General features: G+C 53.2%; 13 protein-coding genes across 13 annotated transcripts; 4 read left to right on the top strand and 9 right to left on the bottom strand.

Annotated features, from left to right (window-relative positions):
• Positions 1 to 117: 117 nt before the first annotated feature.
• BJX67DRAFT_385744 (uncharacterized protein) lies at positions 118 to 375 on the bottom strand (the record flags this gene model as incomplete). Its single annotated transcript, XM_071033926.1, has 2 exons — positions 118 to 232; positions 311 to 375. The coding sequence occupies 2 exons, from the start codon at positions 373 to 375 to the stop codon at positions 118 to 120; spliced, it is 180 nt and encodes a 59-aa protein (XP_070881356.1).
• Positions 376 to 864: 489 nt separating this feature from the next.
• BJX67DRAFT_385743 (uncharacterized protein) lies at positions 865 to 2090 on the bottom strand (the record flags this gene model as incomplete). The annotated part of the gene is made up of 2 exons (XM_071033925.1): positions 865 to 1339; positions 1399 to 2090. 2 exons carry the CDS (start codon positions 2088 to 2090, stop codon positions 865 to 867), a joined length of 1167 nt encoding a protein of 388 aa, XP_070881355.1.
• Positions 2091 to 3292: 1202 nt separating this feature from the next.
• BJX67DRAFT_375370 (5'-methylthioadenosine/S-adenosylhomocysteine nucleosidase family protein) lies at positions 3293 to 4370 on the top strand (the record flags this gene model as incomplete). The annotated part of the gene is made up of 2 exons (XM_071031684.1): positions 3293 to 4247; positions 4342 to 4370. The coding sequence occupies 2 exons, from the start codon at positions 3293 to 3295 to the stop codon at positions 4368 to 4370; spliced, it is 984 nt and encodes a 327-aa protein (XP_070881354.1).
• A 324-nt stretch (positions 4371 to 4694) lies between these two features.
• Positions 4695 to 5281, bottom strand: BJX67DRAFT_385741 (mitochondrial 37S ribosomal protein uS19m; the record flags this gene model as incomplete). The annotated part of the gene is made up of 4 exons (XM_071033924.1): positions 4695 to 4737; positions 4824 to 5006; positions 5134 to 5149; positions 5239 to 5281. The coding sequence occupies 4 exons, from the start codon at positions 5279 to 5281 to the stop codon at positions 4695 to 4697; spliced, it is 285 nt and encodes a 94-aa protein (XP_070881353.1).
• A 202-nt stretch (positions 5282 to 5483) lies between these two features.
• On the bottom strand, positions 5484 to 7496 carry BJX67DRAFT_366622 (FAD-dependent oxidoreductase). The gene is made up of 3 exons (XM_071030423.1): positions 6695 to 7496; positions 5958 to 6643; positions 5484 to 5911 (listed from the first exon to the last, which is right to left on the bottom strand). Exons 1-3 carry the CDS (start codon positions 7321 to 7323, stop codon positions 5817 to 5819), a joined length of 1410 nt encoding a protein of 469 aa, XP_070881352.1. The 5' UTR covers positions 7324 to 7496; the 3' UTR covers positions 5484 to 5816.
• A 169-nt stretch (positions 7497 to 7665) lies between these two features.
• On the bottom strand, positions 7666 to 9798 carry BJX67DRAFT_366618 (inositol polyphosphate multikinase). Its single transcript, XM_071030422.1, has 2 exons — positions 9210 to 9798; positions 7666 to 9017 (listed from the first exon to the last, which is right to left on the bottom strand). The coding sequence occupies exons 1-2, from the start codon at positions 9296 to 9298 to the stop codon at positions 7793 to 7795; spliced, it is 1314 nt and encodes a 437-aa protein (XP_070881351.1). The 5' UTR covers positions 9299 to 9798; the 3' UTR covers positions 7666 to 7792.
• Positions 9799 to 10334: 536 nt separating this feature from the next.
• On the top strand, positions 10335 to 11861 carry BJX67DRAFT_385738 (uncharacterized protein; the record flags this gene model as incomplete). The annotated part of the gene is made up of 5 exons (XM_071033923.1): positions 10335 to 10448; positions 10504 to 10589; positions 10646 to 10663; positions 10717 to 10965; positions 11018 to 11861. 5 exons carry the CDS (start codon positions 10335 to 10337, stop codon positions 11859 to 11861), a joined length of 1311 nt encoding a protein of 436 aa, XP_070881350.1.
• A 158-nt stretch (positions 11862 to 12019) lies between these two features.
• Positions 12020 to 13075, bottom strand: BJX67DRAFT_385737 (quinone oxidoreductase family protein; the record flags this gene model as incomplete). Its single annotated transcript, XM_071033922.1, has 2 exons — positions 12020 to 12242; positions 12300 to 13075. The coding sequence occupies 2 exons, from the start codon at positions 13073 to 13075 to the stop codon at positions 12020 to 12022; spliced, it is 999 nt and encodes a 332-aa protein (XP_070881349.1).
• Positions 13076 to 13336: 261 nt separating this feature from the next.
• Positions 13337 to 13890, bottom strand: BJX67DRAFT_298952 (uncharacterized protein). Its single transcript, XM_071026950.1, has one exon. It carries the CDS (start codon positions 13754 to 13756, stop codon positions 13436 to 13438), a length of 321 nt encoding a protein of 106 aa, XP_070881348.1. The 5' UTR covers positions 13757 to 13890; the 3' UTR covers positions 13337 to 13435.
• Positions 13891 to 14540, top strand: BJX67DRAFT_298951 (uncharacterized protein). Its single transcript, XM_071026949.1, has one exon. The coding sequence runs from the start codon at positions 14025 to 14027 to the stop codon at positions 14352 to 14354; it is 330 nt and encodes a 109-aa protein (XP_070881347.1). The 5' UTR covers positions 13891 to 14024; the 3' UTR covers positions 14355 to 14540.
• BJX67DRAFT_298972 (uncharacterized protein) lies at positions 14541 to 17731 on the top strand. The gene has a single exon (XM_071026951.1). The coding sequence runs from the start codon at positions 14727 to 14729 to the stop codon at positions 17625 to 17627; it is 2901 nt and encodes a 966-aa protein (XP_070881346.1). The 5' UTR covers positions 14541 to 14726; the 3' UTR covers positions 17628 to 17731.
• A 103-nt stretch (positions 17732 to 17834) lies between these two features.
• BJX67DRAFT_375364 (chitin deacetylase CDA4) lies at positions 17835 to 18866 on the bottom strand (the record flags this gene model as incomplete). Its single annotated transcript, XM_071031683.1, has 2 exons — positions 17835 to 18129; positions 18298 to 18866. 2 exons carry the CDS (start codon positions 18864 to 18866, stop codon positions 17835 to 17837), a joined length of 864 nt encoding a protein of 287 aa, XP_070881345.1.
• Positions 18867 to 19019: 153 nt separating this feature from the next.
• BJX67DRAFT_298912 (cleavage polyadenylation factor subunit CLP1) lies at positions 19020 to 21259 on the bottom strand. The gene is made up of 3 exons (XM_071026948.1): positions 21034 to 21259; positions 20178 to 20934; positions 19020 to 20126 (listed from the first exon to the last, which is right to left on the bottom strand). Exons 1-3 carry the CDS (start codon positions 21169 to 21171, stop codon positions 19345 to 19347), a joined length of 1677 nt encoding a protein of 558 aa, XP_070881344.1. The 5' UTR covers positions 21172 to 21259; the 3' UTR covers positions 19020 to 19344.
• Between the last annotated feature and the right edge of the window lie 26 nt (positions 21260 to 21285).

Here is a 21285-nt window from a genome sequence, read left to right as displayed (position 1 = left end):
GCGCTTTTGGCCGGTTATTGTTGGGGTGGAATTGAGGTGTGTGGAGAGGGCGTTGAGCCAGATTCTTACGTATGATATTTGCTTAGGAGATTGGAGGGGTTTGTAGGGAAGGAAGACTCACCCCGTGCCTGTCCCTACATCTGCGATTCGGATGAGAGTCGACGGATCGACGGGTGCGTGCAGGATTTTGTTATCAGCGATTTGGACGAGGACTTGGTGTTGGGAGTTGAGCCTAGATTGTCCAGTTTAGTACACATGATCCAATATAGTTAATTGATAGAGAGTTGTAGTGATTTCGGGGTATTCGTACCTCGCGCGCTCCTCATCATCCGGCGTCAGCCAGTAGGGGCTTTCTTCGTGCTTTTCAGGTGCCATTTCTCTTCGCCTTCCGTTCTTCGATAGGGAGATGAATGAGTGGTGAGAGTCAGAGTCTGGGTGACTTTGTCTTATGAGATCGCCGGACGCCACGCTACTTTGTACTCTGCGCTTGTTGCTTTCAGCCGGAGAGGAGCCGCTCAAGTGGGTGGCCTTATCGGAAGTGGTGTGCCGCGCAGAGATAGTTCTCCAACTTGGTCGGTTGGGTCGAGGACATGGTTAGTGTCCTGTCAAGGTCCGAGAGTTGAGATATGGAGGTTGGGGTACGCAGTGCTTCAAAGGCGAGCTTTGATTCGGGTCCTGTGAGGAGGGATATGTATATCAAATGGAGAATGTTCCGAATCATTATGTTGCTCGAGCTTCCACAGGCGTGAGGTTAGACGAGGATGGGGATCAGGATGTTCGACATGTTCGGTGATCGACCCAAGTAATTTACAAGAATATAATACGACTAGTATCCCACCCCCTGTATCTTCTGCCAACAAGCTTCTAAACCTTGTACGCCAGAATATAGCGCCCGCCATCATACTCAGTGACAGTGTAGTACTCCCCCCGCGCCTGGTTGTAGCTCAGATCCTCATTGCCAGCCATGAACCACCCCGAATGCTCCTCCGCCGTCTTGCCCTCCTCCCAGGTGAACAGGTCGCCAGCCTTGGGGTCTCGCCCATTGCTGCGCGAGAGGTAGAACTTGCCCTCATACGAGACGCCGCCTTGCATCTTGACAATGTCAACGCAGTGCGCCCAGCTGGCAGTCGCCAGGCCGTTGTCATCCGTGCGCAGTTGGCGGGTGGTCGAGTCGAGCTCGTACTTGACCAGTCGGATGGGGACGGCGTCCCCGTTGTCGTCGACTTCGCCGTCGCGGACGAATTCGCCGACCAGCAGGGTGTCGGGTGAGTCGCTGCGGTCGAGGGAGATCCACGAGAAGCGGAAGGGGGAGTCTTCTCCGGGGGTCCATTTGTACCAGCTATGCCGTTGTCAGAATTGGGTCCAAGTCTTTCTTTTCTTACCATTCAGTTTACTCACCGGATCTGGGGAAGAACATATCGATACCCATCCGCAGAGTATCCGCTCCCGTCGGCCATCTTCCCGACGCCATCGGCAATCTCTACTTCCCAGATATTGTCCAAATCGAACGCGCGGATACCGTTCTTGGTGTCGACAACGTACAGCAAATTGCCGTACCACATGATCCCGCCAGCATGGATGGTAATAGACTTGAAGTCATCGTCGGCATCCGGGTAGACAAGGAGGACATGACGGTATGCGTGAGTCTTGCGATCTACGAAGCTGACGCGCACGCTGTCTCCATCCTGGTACCAGCTCACGATCCACGCCTCATGGCCGTTCCAGTCGCCCTTACCGAGTGCGTCGCCGGAGCTGGTGATTCCCTGTGGCATCCACTTGGTCGTCTCGAAGTCGCCTGAGTTCCAGGCCCAAGCCTCGGACGGCGATCCGTCACCGACGGAGGGGGACCCTTCGCTTAGGGCACGGTTTGCGGAGTTCAGGACGGCCGAGACGCTGACATTCTTTCCAGTGGATTGGAAGTGAGCGGCGAGTGCAGCGAGCGAACTGCTGTCGTCGGATACTTGGAGAGTGAAGTCCTTTGCGGAGATGGTGTTTCCATCCAGGCAGTAGCGAGAGTCTGCTGCAAGAGCGGCAGGCAGAGTAAAGGAAATGAGAGCACCAGTCAACTGAAATAGCGAAGAGAAACGCATCTTGAATGTGTTTCAGTGCAGTTGAAGAATGAAGAATGACTTCTTTCTCGAACGAGCAGATCCCGCCATTAAATATTCAGCCGCAACGGCACCAAGAGGCGAGAAGAGCGACAATCTCTTCGCCTGAACAGGTTTCTTGAAGCAAGTTCATCGTCGGACCATGCCTCGCATTCAGATGGGATCGTCGGGAATACGAGACACCAAAGATGGCAAGCCAGAGGGCCTCAAAATAGCAGACGTGTGGGGGTGCTCGTGTCCTCAGGCCTCAGTGGCACAATCAAGCTGCGAAGAGGAGATTACTTGCACATCAAGCTAACTGGAAGCAGGCACAAGCCGCGTGCCCTGAGCCATGGCTTGCAGATCACACTCGCCAAGCGAGCGAAGCGAACTCTGGATGGCCTGCCAAACAAAATCTCAGGCCACCAGCCGCGCGTTCGACATGGTGGAGCTCGACGTGTTCAGAGAGGGTTTGCTGGGGAATTGCATTGTGAACACGTGAGAGGAAACAAGGAGAAATGCGGGTGTCAAGCGCTTGACAGCCTGGTCAGAGCATCTGAATTTCGCCGCAAAGCCAGCGAAGGCCACGTCGAGTTGTTGAGAGAATTCTTGAGGGTGAAACAGATGAGGGCGTCAACGCAGCGGCTCGAATTTCACGAGGAGCGACAGGAAGTCCTCACCTCGCGCTGATCATCCACTCGACCCAACTCAAGTATTCGTGAAATAATGCATCGTTTGAAGGCTTGACCCGTAATGCAGGCGCAAGATATATGCTGTATCGCCGCGAATTCAAAAAAGCGTGCGAGGGATGCACAACTCCCAGCGATACGCCACCAATCCACTGCAGATGGGGGATGATTGCGCACAAATCTTCGAGCCAACACGACACCACAACGATCAAAGCCCAAATCGAGCCTTTCAGCCCGTTGGATCCCGCAGCGTTCGCTTGAATCATGCCGCTGACCCAGCCTATCGGGTCGAGTATGCGTATCACTAGGCGCCGACAACCACACTAAGAAATAAGCCGTTGGCTCACAAGCGCGCAAATAATAAAGATAAAAATAGAGGTACCTCAGGATAAGAAGAGGCTCTGTCTTTAAGTTGGCATTGTCGAGCCTGTGGTTGAGTGATAGTCATACAATCATAGCAATCTCCTACTTCATTCTCATACCAAATGACACCAACCACTCCACAAACAGCTCGCAATGCCTGCAATCGAAAAGAAAAGACTTCACCATGCCGACTACAAAATCGGTTGGGCCTGCATCCTAGAAGTCGAATTCATCGCCGCCGTCTCTATGCTCGACCAAGAGCACGAACGCCTCTCGAGCCACCCCAACGACCCAATCGTATATAGCGTCGGCCGGATAGGAAGCCACAACGTTGTGATAGCGTATCCGCTCCACGCTGGAGTCAGCCCCGCACAGACTCTCGTTGAGAATATGCGAACGTCGTTCCCTTGCGTCCAATTTGCCCTCCTCGTAGGGATCGGCGGCGGCGTTCCGCGGAGCACAGGCGCGGGAGCAATTCGTCTCGGCGATGTCGTTGTTGGCAAATCCAACGACAGTTCGTCCGCGGTCGTGCATTATGATAGGTCCACCGGCTCGAGCGCGACGTTCGTTCCGCCTCCCTCACTCGAGCTCCTGAAAGCCGCCGAGGACGCTTCGAAGCGGGCAAGGCAATACAATACCATCACGGCCAACTGCGGACGGATTAACACATCGCTCCCACGTATGAAGTGCTTTAAATTCCCGGGTGCGGGGGCGGACACGCTCTATCAGTCTGACCATATCCACGCACAGCCTAAAATTCCCTGCGAACGAAGCGGGTGCGATTCTAGGCGGCTCGTACAGCGCCCCAGTGATGCCCGCCGCAGGGATGATTGCCCAATCATCCACTGGGGTAAGGTTGCGTCCGGGGATCAAGTGATGAAGGACGCGCTTTTGAGAGACCAGCTGGCGCATCAACACGGGATCATATGTTTCGAGATGGAGGCTGCCGGCGTGATGACGAGGCTGCCTTGCCTTGTGGTCCGGGGGATCTCTGATTACTGTGACTCGCATAAGAATGACGACTGGCAAGCTTATGCGGCGGCTGTAGCGGGCGGTTTTGCCAGGGAGGTTTGTCTGTCCTATCAAACCAGGCGATGCCATGAAGATTGTGAGGGCTTTCCGCTTGCTGGATGGCATGTTTGTTCTCGGAAGGTTCCGATGTTGTGGTGTCTGTGTTCTCGTGTACTGGATCCGTTATATAGCAGTGTGTCTTTTTGGCTCGCAAAGTTGATATCTTTCGGCGTATCCGAACAATTCGACATCGATACTCGGTAACCCCCCAAGGCAGAGCCCAGATAAACCACCGGAGACTCGGAACATTCCTATGTTCAGTGAATCATGATATCCCAACAGGCAAAGTAACAACGGTAAGCGAAAGAGGCTTCGAGTCACAGGTAGCATATATTGATACAATGCTGAGAATAGATATACACTCCCAATCAAAGGAAAAGCAGAAACCGCTGAAAAAATGCGAAACCAAACCAAACAAACCCAGACCAGACCAGACTGACACAATCGTATACCCCCAACCCTCCAACCTTCCTCGAGCCCACAGTCATTTATTCTTCGAGTGCTTATACGTGAACCTCTTCCGAGTCCTATCCACACATACCCCCCAAGAAGTCAGCCACCCCCATCGCAAGCCCCAAAAAAACAACTAAACGACAAAGTCGGGAATACATACGGAACATACTCCCCCAACTTCCGCCCAACCATCTCCTCGGTAATCACGATATCCTGGTACGTCTTCCCATTATGCACAGAGAACCGCAGGCCCACGAAGTTGGGCAAGATTGTCGCTGCGCGCTTCTGTGTCTTGATCGGGGGTGTGCCTGGTGGAGGGGGAAGTTTGCGGGGGAGGGGGAGACTGTAGCCGTGAAAAGACTTGTTAGCATTTATCTCCGTCTTCTTTGTCGTTCCGTTCTTTCGTTTTCACGGAGAATTTCTTTGTCCGGGAGGCAGATCGGATCGGATCAGATTGGGGAGAAACGTACGGGACGATATTTGGGCCTGGATTAAGAGTCTTGTTAGCTTGTTTGGTCTTCTATAATTGATCACAATGTGTTGGGTTCGAGTTCGACCGGGTGGAGTAGACATACCCTTCCACACGGAGCGCTTTAGTAAAGCCTGCGTGGCACGCATTTTGTCCTGATGTTGGCTCAAGGTTGCTGTCGATGTGCCTGGGTTTCGGAGTTGGATGAAAAGTTGCGGAGGAGGTGATTATGTAATCTATTTGTGCCTCAGGCCACGATCTAGTATAAATCAGTCTCTGCGAAAGATTCGTATGAAGGATAAGGTGCAGGGGATTGCGAAAATTATGTGCAATTCATTTTGTTCTTTTGCTCTTTTATTGATACAGTGTATCTTGATTTCCTTGCAGTGGAGGGAAAGGGGTTTCGTGTCTGCCGCGCGACGAAGCATATATCTTCGGGCTCCAAAAACATCCCCAAGAATTGGTGGCTCCTTTATCGAAGATTTCCGAAGTTGTTCCAGAAGAAAGCTTTGGAATAGCATGACTGGGTTAGAGTTGCGCTCGCTAATGTCAAATGGAGTATGTTTTTTGGGATGAAATTGGAGTCGAGAGGGCTGTATAGACAATGCGCTATAATACAATGCGCTATGGTACAGGATCAGAAATCACCAAGTGATTTTGCACACATTAGGTATCATCAAATCATTACTTTTGTCGCTCAATAAAATCTTTCACCTCCTCGGCGACATTATAATTTATCACGCCCTTCAAGGAGCTCGACATCATGCGTGGAAAGCAGCCTAACATTGTCAGTAAGACCACTTGCAGAGGAAGTTTGAGACGAACCAGCAATCCACATCGCGCAGTACATCAGATACTCAGCAATAACGCCCATATCACGCTTACTATTCTGCATGCGCTGTGCGCTCTCCAGGATCTTTTGGACACGGGGACGCCGAATGTCCATGTAGTCTTTGGCGGCTGTTGTGATGGCTGTCTTGTACGACTTAGGATCAGGCGACGGCTCCTGGTACACGCCGCGAAGAGAATGGCTCAGCAGCAAGGCGAAAGCCTCGACATCCTCCAAGGCCTGCGAGGAACCCTGTCCCGAAGTAGATGGAAGCGCATGCGCTGCGTCGCCGACGAGAACAACCCCGTCGCGTTCCCATGTCGGAAGCTGAGGCGAAGTCCAGGTAGGATACATATTCTTCACCTCAAGCGACCCCAGAACCTTCTGGATGACCGGACTCTTCCAGTGCGCATGCCTCTCACGGAGTTGCTTCGCGACGGCTTCCATGTCCAGTGATTTGGTGTCCGGGCATTCGTCCACGGCATATGTCGACCACCAACACAGCGAATCGCCAGGTTTGGAGAGGTGATACGGGGAGTCATTGTTCGGTGCAGACTGCGCACTGTTTGAATAGAAGTATCCAAAAAACCCATTTCCGCCGAAAACTAAGTTCATCGAGCCTTCATCCACGAGATCTTTCACTTCTTCCCCTGAAATGAAGCCACCGACTCCCACGAGGCCCCTGTATCGTCAACAGCGTGCTTGTGATACAATACAATGCAGTTTTACTCACTGATACACAGGCGTGTAGAGATCCTCCTTTTCTGGGAGTATAGCCTGTTTGGTAATGCCCTTGACACCGTCCGCGCCGATCACCAGGTCGGCTTCAGCAGATGGGCTACCATCCGTGAAGTGGACTGTATTTCTTCCATCAGCGGTCGCAACGACCTTCAGTATCCGTTTGGTTTGAATATCGGAGTCAGGAATACGCAGCCGCAAGTTTTTCCACAAGGAGTGTCGAGAAGTAGCAAGGAGATGCATCCGCTCGCCGTCCTCTTCAGGGTGGGCAGTAGGATCGATCCGCACAAGTAAAGTCCCATTCTTGGATCTCAGGTCCTGATGCGCAATGAGATATCCCCCGCGAACAACGTCGCGGAGAATGTCCTCGTCCAGACGTTTGAGGACATGAAGCCCGTTCGGAAAAACGCCGAGGCCCCCGCCGACAATTAACGTGGATGAGTGCGTTTCTCCCTCGTTGTGTGTTGCATCGATACTCGTGTCATACGCCTCGTAGATCGTGATCTCATGTTGCTCTCCAGGAGGAGGGACGGGAAGATGCTTCTTCAATTGGAGGTATGCTGTGCACCCAGAGATGCCTCCGCCGATAATGATGATCTTCATTGAGAGATTAAAGGAGTGCATGGGATTCAGATCTTCGCAATAAAGTGGAGAACAAGGACATCAACGCCCATTAAACCTCTCAAGGATTTGTGCTGCCTGGCACTGGCCTGCGCATGACTCAGACCCAAAGAAGATTCAGCTGACACAACTGGCCGCATTTCAACGAGCAAATCGTTCCAATCAGGATGTGACGGGTGCTTGGCTTCGTATTCAGGGGAGATTCCGAAGAACTGCAATGCATCTGAGCAATGCTTGGAAGGCTAAAAATGACGTCATAGCCTCTGTGGAGGCTGTCTCCTAATGTTCGGCCTTCAAACCCTGCAACAGCTTGAGTTAGATGAGTCCTTCAGATCAGGCTGAGTGTAAGAATAGGATCAACCATATTGGGATTAGAGCTAGGCTAACGCAGATACAATGATGGTAGCAAACAATCACCCGAGGCCGCCGGCGGCAACGAATGAAGTTGTCGTAGATTACGTGTTGAGTATATCTAGTCCATAGACAATTCCTCGAATATTCGTAGTAGATTGCGAACCCCCATGAGCACGTTCTCATCAGGACCCTGCCCAGGAGTCCAGCTGGCATGGGCAAAGTCGATCAGACGGAGATCATGTACTTTGGGTTCATCTTCCTCTTCCTCTTCGTCCTCTAGCTCTTCCAGCTGGGCGGCATCCGGGTCAATGCTAATGTTGATGGTTTGGTTTGACACACCTTCTCCGCCAGCCGCGAGGCCGGCTATTTCGAACTGTCCGACCTCCTGGAGCTCAAGGCCATCAAAATCATCCTCTTCGCCTTCCCCATCGGATTCTTTTGGAGGAGTTTCTTGGACTTCCTTTTCTGCTTCCAAGGCATGCTGCATAGCGTCTGGGTCCCCTTCGTAGATTATAAGCACACTGCCTGAATACATCCGGCTTTCCTCAGACTCCAAGACTTGCTGCACATGCCGCAGCTCATCCGCGAGTCTCCTCGCCACTAACTTGGAGCGGTCAACGCCAGCCACACTCGCACCCGCAAGGTATGTTTCAAGCCCTCCTTTCACGTTCTCCGTCGTAAGAGACCGTCCGTACCATTTGTCGTAGCGCTTATAGCCATCGCGCTCAGCCACTTCGCCTTTTGTGGCCCCAAATTGCTCGTAGCGGGTGACGTAGGGATTTGTCTTGCTCCCTGCATCAGCCTCGCCATTCACGCCCGTCCAAACTTTCATTCCCGCAATTCGGAACCCGAGGCGCGAGCTCGTCGTTTCCTGTGATACGGCATCTAGCTTTGCCCGCTTTGCTGGAATAGCATCGTCCGCCCAGAGTCGCGCCCCGAGCTTGACATCCAAAACGTTGGGCCGTTTAAACCCAGAAGCAACATTCTCCAACACAATGGATAGTTCAGTGTCCAATTTTTTCCCAGCAGATGGAGCCCATGTCGCATCAATCGTACTCGGGCCGGCAGGTGCAGTTGATGGGGTTGTTTCGCCCGTGGCGGGGGTTTGTGAGGCCGACGATAGATCGGAATCTGGAAGCACGATAGCTCCCTGTTGAGCCGCTGTTGTGGCGGCGAGGGTAAGGGCGGGTTGTTGTTGGTTGGCGGAGCTTAACGTTCCAATGTAGATAGGAATCAATTCGCGAAAAGCAGGATGTAAAGCAGCGGATTCGTAGAAAGCGATTTCCTGAGCGGTGCAGGGCTTCGCGATGAAGGAGCCCGAAGTGGTGCAGAGGACACCGTCACTGCGGCGGAAAAAGAAAAAAAAAAGTCAGCCTTACGAGGTCACAGGGATTCCGGGAATCTGGGGAAAGCAACAGCAGAAGAACGCGATCAGACGCGGAAATGATTCCCCAAGCCAGATTACTCCAGGGATATGTTTTCTGACTCGTTTCACAGGGCTGAGTTGCAGGGGGCAGATCCGGGGAGCAACTTACTGCCCAGCCGCAGCGTGATCGAAGGCAACGAAGCTATCGTTGTCCAGCCTTTGGTTTTTCAAACTATCTGACCTCGAGGAAGAAGGCATGTTCAATCGCGGAGGCGATTAAGTCGCTTAAGGACAAAAAATGGGGCAAGGGGGAGAGCAGCAGCTCAATCAGCTCATGAACAGCTGAGAGGTAAGCACCGAACGCTCGACAGCATTCCGCATTGGTCGCAGGACAACAACAGTCAACGACCGCGGACGGGGAGAGAGAAGATAATAAGGGGAGCAAAAGGAAAGAACTTGGGTCAGTTTTAAGATGAATATGCGACAGAAAAGGAAAAAGTGACGAGAGAGGGGAGGGACAATTCGAGAGGGAGTCGAGTGGTGTGAAAGTGTAGGGGAATGCGACCCGCGGCGGGACAAAGAGACGGTTCTGAGACGGCTGTTTCGTCTCAAGTGCAAACGGGCGGGTCCCAAGTTGGTTTCATTGATCTCCCCAGCGTCGAGCATGAGTTCTGAAGGGTGGGAGATTAGGTACCCATGTTTCTCAGCCCTCGAGCGCGGTCAGACCAGTTGTTTTCATGTGGTCTTGGGAGAGAAATCCGAGGTGTGAGCTGGACATGTCTCCATATTTAATATCTTTTTGAGCTTTTCAGCCCTCCCGCGGACCTTTTCTCTCAATCGCACCCCCACCCCGGGCAACTGCTCGATATTGCACCACTGGAATCTCACCAAATCTCCATCGCATTGACTGCGGTCATGATTTTCCCCGTGCTCAGTCTGCTCGCAGTCTCCCAGTGGTGGCCATGTTTGATGTTGCCTTATCATCCTCCAGGTCGGAACAATATCTGAAATCAAATCAATTCACTGTTTCTCTCCGGCCAGCAATTGAATTTTCTTAGTATTGTGGAAGTAATAATGGAATTTGTCTGTGAATTGAACTCGTTTGGAGGTCCAGCCCTGCAGCTACAATCCGTTTGCAGTCCTTCAAACACTTCTCAAGACTTCTTTGTCTTCATCTTCTGTCCCTCCGCCAACACAACTCCCTTTCTTCTCATATTCTCCAGCCTCGCACGGTGACCCGTCTCCTTTCAGGGCGCCTTGAGCCTTCTTTATTACTCGGTTCGGTCCACACATCATGGAGAACCAGATGGAGAACGTCGATGACAAAGTTGGAGGTCCTGTAGCTCCAGTCCAGCAGAACCCCCAGAAGAAGAAAAGGAACAGGCGCCCGAAAAGCAAAAAAGGGAACGTAAGATATCGTCAGGCATTTCGGTCGACGGACGGCTCGCAGCTTACCTTCACAGAACAAACCAACAGGGTTCGAGGAGTACTACGTTGATGCCCCAATCACGGTCGAGGAGCACGAGTTTGAAAAGGAACTTTATCATCCGTGAGTGGGCCCTGCTTACACTAATGATAGACGTCAGCTAACACATCCTTGAAAAGATCCCGTCCTCTCATCCAGTGAGATACAGGACTCTCCCCCACAGCATCAACCGATACTAACACTCGCCCAGCCGAGTGGAGGACGCCCTTCTTCGGTTCCAGAAAAACCGCCGGATCGAGAGTGACCGTCTAGAGGTATTTCACAAGTACCTCGCCTACGGAGGCATTGATGCCGGCCCAAAGATGTTCGCAGGGTCCGACGACCGTGACCTGAATGAGTTAGACCATGACCAGATCCTCCTCGCAAGGGGAAGGACTACAATCGATCAGAACAAGTCCAGCCTGACTGTCGACTTCAATGCCGTGGTGACGGGATACCTGTAGGCGCTAGTTATACCCCCAATGGCTCAGATGATTGGCTAAGCATAGCAGGACCTCTTACTTTCCCTTCTATTTCAACCCGGAGAATGAAGACATGATCAAACTCGCCACGGTCACGATTCGGAGCTTCTTATCCTATCTTCTATATCACGACGTATGCCCGGAATACAAAGACAACATCGACGAGGCAAGATTATCGTGTGACATTGCAACCAAAGAATTGTGGAAAAACCAGCAACTCACAGCCAATGGACCAGGGGACTTCAATAAAGCCTGCTCTATTACCTTTGGCGGGTTAGAGCACGATTTGTATGCCAACAACAACCAGTGGAAGAACCCCAAGGATGACTCAGTCCCGATGACCAAAGACATAGCGCAGAAGGTCGTGAGATTTGGGCTAGCCGTCGCAGGATCAAACGAGCTCGCCTCGTTATTCCAGTATATGTCTACAAAAGATACTCTGAAGGCAACGAAGTTGGAAGATATCGATGGCTTTGAAGTGATGCATGTGCACCTGCCTGCCGAGGAGGACCGGGATTTCTATCTCAACCACGCTCCCGACCTAAATCCCATCGGATGGCTATACGGAAGAGCCTACTTTGATCCGGGAAAGCCAGAGCCCGATCTCTCCCCTGAAGAACGCGCCGAGTGGGCCAGAAGAGAAGTACAAGAGCTTACGTTCTTCTTGGAAGAGAGCCTCCTGAAGCACTGTTACCCGGGAATGAAGATCATCGCTCCTGTCTGGGAGTTGAATTGCGGATTCCACTATTTTGAAGATATCACCAAGTCTTACTGTTCCATATATACGACGCTTGCCAATGACCTCATGCTTGGATGGAAGAAACCAAGAGCCCTGACTGCGAAAGACGGAGAGGAGGATGGCGACGCCGACTGAGCGGGATGTAGCCCAACTGGAAAAATCCATGATGGAATGCAGATTGCGAAATAGCTTCGAGAATCATTGGCAGGTATCCAAGATAGACACATCAGAGATCCGTTACCCTTTAGATTTATACCATGCGCTCGTTGGCCACTACCGATGGTTCCAGCTGTCTATGCCTTCAGCAGCAGCTTTCCAGTGGTTTTTCGGCCCTCCAGGTCAGTGTGCGCCTGAATAACTTGGTCAAGAGGGTAGACATTATGAACCTTGACCTTGAGTTGACCAGACTTGAGAAGGTTGAACAACTCATTCACATAGAATTCGAACTCCTCCCGTGTTTCAATATAGCCGAAGAGGGTTGGTCGGACGACTTTGACACACTTGGGGCTTATTTTTCTGTTCCTCCTCATCAGCATCGGACATCAACGCATTCAATAAGGCCATGATACTCACGTTAGAGGCAGTGGCGGAACCGGTCCACTAGCATTTCCAAACCAGACGATAGTTCCCTTCCTCGTAACAGCCTCCAAGCTTCCCTCCCAAGTATCCTTCCCGACAGAATCGTAGACAACATCCACGCCCCTGCCATTGGTAATCTCCTTCACCTTCTTGACCCAGTCTTTACCTTCCTCACTACGATAATCAATCACGTAGTCTGCGCCTAGACTCTTTACGAGCTCAACCTTCTCCGGACCACCGGCCGTCCCGATAACTATAGCTCCAATAGCTTTCAGTAACTGGGTCATGAGAAATCCAGCCCCTCCCGCAGCTGCGTGAAGCAACACCCAGTCACCCTTCTGAACCGGATACGTCTCCTTGATCAGAGTCAAAACAGTCAACCCACTCAAGAACGACGCCATCGCGATCTCATCCGAGATCCCCTCGGGAACCTTGACCGTCTTCGCCTGGGGCACAGCCGAATACTCCGCATACCCGCTAGTGGCCATCCACGCAACGCGATCGCCAACCTGGAAGTTAAACGGGTTCTCTCCCGGACCGAGAGCGACGACGGTGCCCACGGCCTCGCGGCCCAGGATTTCAGGTTTCGAAGAGGGGTACAGGCCCGTGCGGAAGTAGGTGTCGATGTAGTTGATTCCGCAGATCTGGTTCTTCACGAGCAGTTGGCCCTCCTTTGGGGTTGGGACGGGGTGATCGGGTCGAACTTCGAGGACTTCGGGGCCGCCGGTCTTCTCTACGACGATGGCTTTCATGGTGCTTGGGAGAGACATGTTGGTGAGGTTGCGATGGGATACACGTGGTGGTTGAGATGTAATTGGAGGTGGGCGAGGATGCAGCTGAGACTGGATCGAGGAAAGGCGAGCGATGGTGGAAGACGAGGAGAAATGAGGGGTCGGCAACACGGTCGCCCGAAGGAGACTTCGACGATACATTGGTGGTCGTGAGGTGCGGGAAATCGCCAGCTGCAGGCCGCTTTCAGTGACGTGATACCTATGGATTTGTCATCGAAGCTTCTCCAGGGCTCCAAAAGACACAGAAATATTCCACCAGATGTGACGCTGCTCCGCTCTGGCTTCATTTCTTCGTATTCCGCCCCGATCCCCGTTCCCCGCATTCCTTACTCAAAGGCCTCACTGAGAGACAGTATTCTTCAGTTTGCCCACTTCCTCCGTAAGGCGGACGCATACGTCCATGATAAAATCCATTGTGATCTTTAGGAATCGCGTCTCAAAGATTAAATCGCGCCAACGTATTCCCTTTGTTGGATGGTAGAGTCGGAACATTTCCGATCCTTTCGGCAGTTCCCGCCCTGTTGAGGATGCATTGCCGCATAGTTTAGTCAGCCATACTATGCAAACCAAACCTTTGAAGCATAAACCACTTGACACCAAGAAGCACATGACGCTCGCTGATGCCCAAATAATCCTCATCTTCATCTTCTGTTCCACCATCCGTCATCTGGGACCAGGATCTTCATCAATCGTCCCCCCTGATGACATTGTTCAGCACACCGATGAGTCAATGACGATATATTGGGAAATCAACGAGACAACTCACCGTCAGCATCATCTGAACCATCCTGTGAGAGCACTCGGTCCCAATGAGACCCGAACGCCTGGGGACATGGCGCCCAATATGGTCACAGAACAGTGTCGATGAAAGTTGAGTGGCCGCGCTGTGCGAAAGCCCAACTGGCATTGGCCCCCTCAGTTTGTGGCAATGCGCGGTGACCGTTTTTCTTTTTCCTTCCTCTCTCCACTCTCTGTTGGCCATTCGTGGGAATGTCGTCGTTGCTGCGGCCAACCTCAGGGCAATCGTTCAGTCCTTTCGCGCTGGATGCAGGACGATGCACGGAGTGCATACAATGGGTTTCAAAAGTCCTCCTCGATCAGAGATTTCGTCCATTCTCACTGCTCAATACTCAGCCACGATTGCTGTGTTTCAGCCTTTTCTGGGAGCGATTCGCTGCCTCTGCCGCCCAACCTGTGGGCTGAGGCTCCCATAGGGCCAAAATGTCCATCGCGCTGCCCGACAGGTCGGCTCCGCTGATTCTTTATATACTCCCTTCATCGGCCCCCATCTGCCTCTTGTTTTCTCTTTCTTTGAGATTCTGTATATCACGATACCCCTGTATTATTACTCATTTATCTATCACCTAATTACACGAGCCAGCTTCGATTTGCCTTTCTGCTTGCTGTTCTTTGTCCGCTCACACTCCTCGATTATTGCCGCACGGCGTTTTTTGCGACTCACTTCGACCAACACGACAGATTTATCATGCACGCTGCCCGGAAACTAACTGCCATTTACTATATTACCGCAACTGGATAACCTGATCTTGCCCTAAGGTCATAATCGCTCCGAATTCGAGGACTTGCTTTTTCTTTGGGATTGCCTCTGGTTGCCATTTGTTCCCTTGTCATGTTTATGCCTACCTCCCTCAAAATGCCCTTGCGCTGGCGCAAGCGGCCGCAACGGCCTCCAGTCCCATTTGTTGAGGATGAAGTCGACTCCCTATCCAGGGAATTGAACGGATCGTCCCACCGTGGAGAGCCTCCTGGACTGGAAGGTGTCAAAGCCAGAGGGACCATCAACCAGTCTCCGGTGATCCTAGACGTTGAGATACTGATTGTCTCAAATCCGTCTTCTAATGTCGAAGAGAAACCTTCCACCGGGACCCATTTGTCTGGTTTTAATGCAAACCAACCCACCCGCGAATTGAACACCAGGCAGGAATTAAAACAGAACCCTTTACGCCGCCCGGCCGGGGGAAGCCAACATCAAGAACCAGGAAAGCCACATTCATGGAGCCCAACCAAATCCCAGGATATACGATCCAGGGCCAAGCCTCCGCATCTGGCTCACACCCAGGTTTCCGGTGCTCAAAAGAGCGGTTTTGCGTACACTGAAAACCCTGTTCCTCGTCAATCTGAGCGAGCTCCTCGACCCCCGGCCCAAAAGGGTCCGCTTTCATCAAAGTCCGTGCCAGATACGACTCGGAAGAGCGAAAGTACCCCTTCCCGTAGGTCTTCCGTACGTCGTGAGAGGGAGCAGCACCAGTCTAGTTCGCCGACTAGACCTCGCCCGGAGCCGGTTCTGGGCCCCAGCGTTGAGACGGATGCGCTTCCACCGAAGCGAACGCTAGACATCGCACGAAAGTCCCACGCTGGTGCATCCCGCAACCCCCCGGCACGTGGGGAGAAGGAGTACCACTCATCCGTTCCGACCACCAGGCAATATTCAGACTCGGTTCAGGATCCCAATGTGCGAGCTGACCCGCTTCCGCCAAAGCGAACGCCTGATGTGACACACCTGACACACCAAAGGGAGCCTACCGCACCGGGCCCTCTCCCAGTTCCGCAGGACGGCAGATGCCATTCATCCGCTGTCTCTAACCAATCCGAGGCAGCTGCTCAAGATTCTAGTGTTCGAGTAGACCAGGTCCCATCAAGGTCAATGCCCAGTCTCCCACAGGCAAACCAGTCTACCCCACAGCCTTCACCAGTCTCCCGCACTGGACAGCATAAAACTGCGTCCACCATTTCTCCCCGAAAGCCATTGCTTGAGACGCCACAGAGGGGCCAAACAATCCCCTTAAATCCTCTGCCTAACCCCCTGGCGCAAGGCGCAACCCAACCCTCTGCCTCCACTGTGAAGAGATCGAGGAGTCTGAAACACAGGCCATCAACTAAGGCTGTGGCCGTGGATCCCCGTTCTACCTCTGGGTATACCTCTGACTCGGCTGCTGTTCATCAATCCCGTGGTCCCACCTCAAAGGGTGCCAACCCTCAGGCGGTTAAGGGGTCGTTCCCTTCCGGGCCAAGCATTGCCGAAAGGCTAGAGGAGAAGTTGAAGATACGTCGGGAGCAACGTGAATCCGGAGATCCTCTTAATTCGACGGCCCAGGAGCATTCTGCCAATCCCAAAACCACAGACGCTTCAGTTTCCAGTGCTGTAGAGCAACCAATTGCTCCGACCCAACTCCCAGGCGCCTGGCCCACAGACTCACCTTCTAACACCCCTTCAACCGACGTCAGCAGGTTTCCCGGCTTTGAGGTAGGGACCGAAGAAGCAAAGCTACAAGAGTCTACAGCAGCACCTTTAAAGTCGGCACTCCGATCCCAGTCTCTAGATCGAAATCAGCTCGCAACCGCCCAGCCAAACCGTCGACGCGCCGTATCTTTCGCGGAAAAACCGCTGGAGCAGCCTTCTCAAGCTTTGATAAAGGTTGACCACGAAACCTCACTGGCGCCAGTTCAACGACGTGACGTGTCTCCAGACTCAGGGCGTTCAACATCCCCAAACGCTCATCTTACTCTTGCGCCATGTCCGAGATCCGTACCCGTCGCAGGGTACCAGGATTGGCACACAATCGATGGGCTGAACCATCTCGATATTTGCCCTTCTTGCGTTAAGCAAATGCGCAGGTCGAGGTTCCGCGACCGCATCAAGCTAAGCGCGCCGAAGCCACGCACTGAGCCTATCCGCTGTGCCATGAGTGAGCCATGGACACGCCTCGCCTGGATGCAGACTCTCAATAAGAAATTAGACAACCTTGATCTGCTCCTCGAGGTCACCCTCTCACCACCAGGCAGCAAACCCTGTACAGGGCGGATCATCAGCGACCAGTACTGGTTCCGCATTATCGACCCCGAGACGGGTAGATACCTGCCCCAGTTCAACGTCTGCCCTGCATGCGTCCGAAATATCCGGCTTCTGATGCCGGCGCACCGCGAAACATTCGAGCGCAGCGGCACCCCGCAGGAGCGGGTATGTGACTTCGTGGTGGACAGCCCCCGTTTCATTCGATACATTGACGCGCTGGATCTCTCCGCAAACCGAGCAGAACAAGAGGACACAACTCCGGACCTTAGCGAGTTCTTGGCATATGCGCGACGCAAGGTGGTCCTCCGAGACTGCCGACGGAGCCGCCTGATCTTCAACACGTGGCACTACATGCCACAGCTCCCAGAGTTCACAGTATGCGAGGATTGCTACGATGACATTGTATGGCCCCTTGCAAAGGCACGATATCCAATCGCACTGGAATTCTCAACGGTTATGCGCCTTCTCCCTGGAGACAAGACCTCAAGCAGCCGTGAGGCCAGCTGCCAGTTATACTCGCCTCGCATTCGAGCCAAATTCAATGACGCGGTGCGGCGCAATGATATGCAGTTCGTCAAATGGATGGCACTCACACGGTTCGATGCTGAGCAGCGGTTCCGCGACCGCCAGGACGAGTTGTTGGAGGACCAAGATCGGGGCTACGACTGTTCTGGGGACCTGCGGAAGAATTTGGAGGACTGGAAACGCTACGAGTGAATGTGTTTATGTCATGTGTTTTATATCTTTATGTCTTTCATATGAGTCTATTTGCATTTGGGTTGGCCAGCCCCTGTCTTGTCTGTCCTGTATCGTACACCATGCATCCAGCGTCTTATATACATAGATAGACCTGTACAATATAACACCCGATTATCCGCGATTAAAAAAAGTAAAAAAAGAAAGAAACGGGGGAAAAAAAAGGGTCTATACAGAAGAAGCCCCTTCCTTCAATAACTCCGAGATGGTCCCAATCCTATACCCCCTCCTCTTCAACTCCGGCAGTACAATCTTCAGCATCGGCACCGTCCACGGCCGCCTGTCATGCACAATGATTATACTCCCCGAACGAACCATACTCAGTACATGCGCCGCATTCACCCACGGCATACTAATCTGCGGATCATGCGGGTACACACTCCCCAGGACAAGCTTGAACCCCAACCGCTGTACAAGCGCCCTCATCCGATCCGTGAATAACCCAGAGCCAGGTCGAAAATACCTGCCCGGCCCCGGCGCCACCACACCCCCCTCCATAAGTACCCCGTTCTTATCAATCGTACCAGCAGCAGCATCAGCATCACCGTCTTCCTCTTCTTTCCCCTCCTTCCCTTGCTCCGCTGCCCGCGGCCTCATCGTCGTCCCCCTACTCCCACTTCCTGCGCTAAACCCAGCCGTCCCCGCAGTAACACTCCCATATAGCGAATCCTGCTCCGCAGCATCCAGCTTCACCTGGTCGTGCGCTTCGGCCTGGTGTCCCGCCATCGCATAGATGCGTTGAATCCGCGACTGCACGGCCTGTATCTGCGCGGCGAGCTCCTCATCACTAAGATCCTTGCTCGGTTCATCGAACATGGCGTGGTTGCCCAGCTCGTGCCCGTCATTGACGGCATCGCGCATCACGGATTCCCGGCCGGGGATGTGATCGCCTATCAGGAAGAAGGTTGCGTGCGCGTCATTCTCTTTCAGGAGGCGGAGGATCTCCGGGGTGAATTCTGTTGGGGCGTCGTCGATTGTTAGGGCGACGATGGGTGATATGCCGGGTTTCAGGTGCGGGACGTGCCAGAGGATGTCGGGGTATCTGTGAGCGAAGTAGGAGACGAGGAGGTAGGGCGGTTTGTAGATGAGGTAGAAGGGGAGGGTGAGGATGAAGAGAGTGAGAAGAGGGAGGGCGAGCGTGAGGAGGCGCTGGCGGGTTCGGCGGCGGGGGGTGTGGCGGTATGAGCGGAAGAAGAACATTTCCCCTTTTTATCTTCCCTCTGCGCCGCTTGTTAGAAGGAGATAGAAGAGGTTATCGCTCCGATAAGGTGTTGAGAGGGGAGAGAAGGTGTGGTGATGAAGGAAGGAGAGGGGAAATGTTCATCCTTAGATGCTGGAACTGTGGAATTATTATTATTATTGAGGTGGATCAGCTTCTTGTTTTATCAGAGATATCGTGGACGTGGTGGAGCTGCTCCATATGGCTTTGTGATTTCTTTTGCGCCCCCTGAAACTAAACCAAACTCAAGCAATTAAAGGTATTATGACCCGCTCCATTGATGGACCCAGATGAGGGTTTCTTGGCCAAGATGTCGCCATCGTCTCCATATACAAGGGCCCGCTTTCTTCCTCAAGACACTTCATTGGCATTGATTTATCCTTGCCCAAGCTGATTCGTCAGGGTTGGCGTCTGGCTTTGGCCCCCGTGGCATATCAGGAGAGTGGTCAAGAAGAAATCCTATCCAACCAGCCCAACAACCTCCGCCGGCCACCTCTTCCCCCAGACGAGAGCCCGGGCTGGTACGCGGCCCCCAACTGGCGCGAGGACCCGGATCTTTCCTCGTTCGCTGTCAACGTCTGCGACATACAAGAACCCCATTGTACTCGCGTCGCGGATCTCGGCAACATTACTGGTTGGAGAACAGTTCGTGATCGCCAATAGTGTGTTAGCGAGCGTGGAGGGAGCTGGCGTCAGAACCTTTTTCAGTGGTACGAGCGCGTTGCCGACCGCGGTGGCGGGCGCGCTTTCATTGGCTGCGGAAAGAAGGATCCCAGGCAGAGCTGACACGTTCTCACTCCGCTGTGCCGCCCACTCGGCATCATTGTCTCCCCCGGGAAGGAATGACTCCCCAGTTGTCAGTTGTGCTGGGTCGTAATCGTCCTCGTCAGCTTGATCGTCTTCCGCGGATGACGTTGTGTAATTGTAGAGAGCTAGGCCATTAAAGTCGAGATGCTGCGCGTGCGGTGACAGCGTGACGTTTGTCGACGCAGATAATGACAGCGCTGAAGATGCTGTCGAAGAAACTGGGTTTCCAAAGAAGTATGTCCGGATCTGGGATTCGCGCACAGCCTTCATGAAGGCTGCATCACGATCAACACACCCCCCAGACTTCGAAAGCTTCACAACTGAGATGCGCTCGTCCGACGCCGCCGCCGACGCACTCGATGACGGCTTATTATCGTAGTTCTTCATCATAAGACTGTACAGCCGTTCCGATCCTATAACCAAGATCGTCGTAACTAAGCCTCATTAGCGTGCGCTCGATTCCCATTCAAGCGGAGGTATCATACTCGAAAACTCCGTCACAATGTGGTTAATCATCTCCAGCGCCCCAGCACGACTTTGGCTCAAAATCCCCGGCGTATCAACAATGACCCCCGTCTCCCTCGCATCCTCATCCTCCGCCATCCTCCCCATAACCGAGAGTGCCAATCGCGACACAATCGGCCGATACACCGATCCCTCCGCCTCGAGCGGATTCACCATCGGATAGAAATACACCAGCGGCAGCTTCACCGGCACTGCACTCGGTCCAGACATGGGACTACTCCCCCACCCTTCCTCAACATCTAGCATTGCGCGGAACGCCGTAGCCGTAAGCGTCCCCGGAACACTGAGCATCCCTTCCGTCGGATCCAGGTTCACAACAACCGGCTGCCGTCCAACCTTCACCGCGTAAGCCGTTAAAATCTTCGACAAGCTCGTCTTCCCCGCGTTCTCAGGCCCCAGTATGAGCACGCGAGGCCCGTCCTTCCCCGTCGCCTTGGCCTCGTTCCGTAACGTCTCCAGCGCAAAATGTACATTCGCGTACTCAACCATTGGTGTTTCCTCGGCAATATACTCGCTTTGGCATCCCCCGGCTCCGTATCCGCCTCGCCCGGCGGTAGCGGTAGCGGGCATCCCGTCGATTCCAGAGACTGCATCGCCCGCGCTGACTTCAAGTGTACACCCGTGCCATGTGTAAATTGCCGCCTTCGTCCCGGAGAAGGTATAGGTTTGTGAGGGGGCGAGTTCGGTGCCGAAGAGCTCTGCTGTGCCGGTTTCGAGCTGGAATCATTCCGCTCTTCATATCAGTCACGGTTCAGCGGTACAAGAGGCGGAGGAAGAAGCTTTAGAACGTATTGATTAAGAGGATGAGAGGCCTACCTTAACTCGAACGGCCGTTCCAAATGCGACCTCGAACCTCCATTCCGAGCCTGGGGAGAGGTTGATTTGGGATGGAGGTGCGGGGACGAATTCCCTCTCCGCTGAAGGCTGCGTGAGCTCTAGACCGGGAAGAGACATTTCATTGCTGGCAATTGACGATCAAGCCGCGAGGATGAACACAAAGCCGCCAAGAGTAACAACGCCGAGGCAGTGGAATGTCTGTGGCATGTTTTGAATGGAAGCTTTTGGAGC

This window comes from Aspergillus lucknowensis (genome assembly GCF_044049455.1).
Source record: "Aspergillus lucknowensis strain CBS 449.75 chromosome Unknown BJX67scaffold_69, whole genome shotgun sequence".
NCBI lineage: Eukaryota > Fungi > Ascomycota > Eurotiomycetes > Eurotiales > Aspergillaceae > Aspergillus > Aspergillus lucknowensis.
Note: the sequence above shows the minus strand (reverse complement) of the source record. Positions and strands in the feature narration are given on the sequence as shown.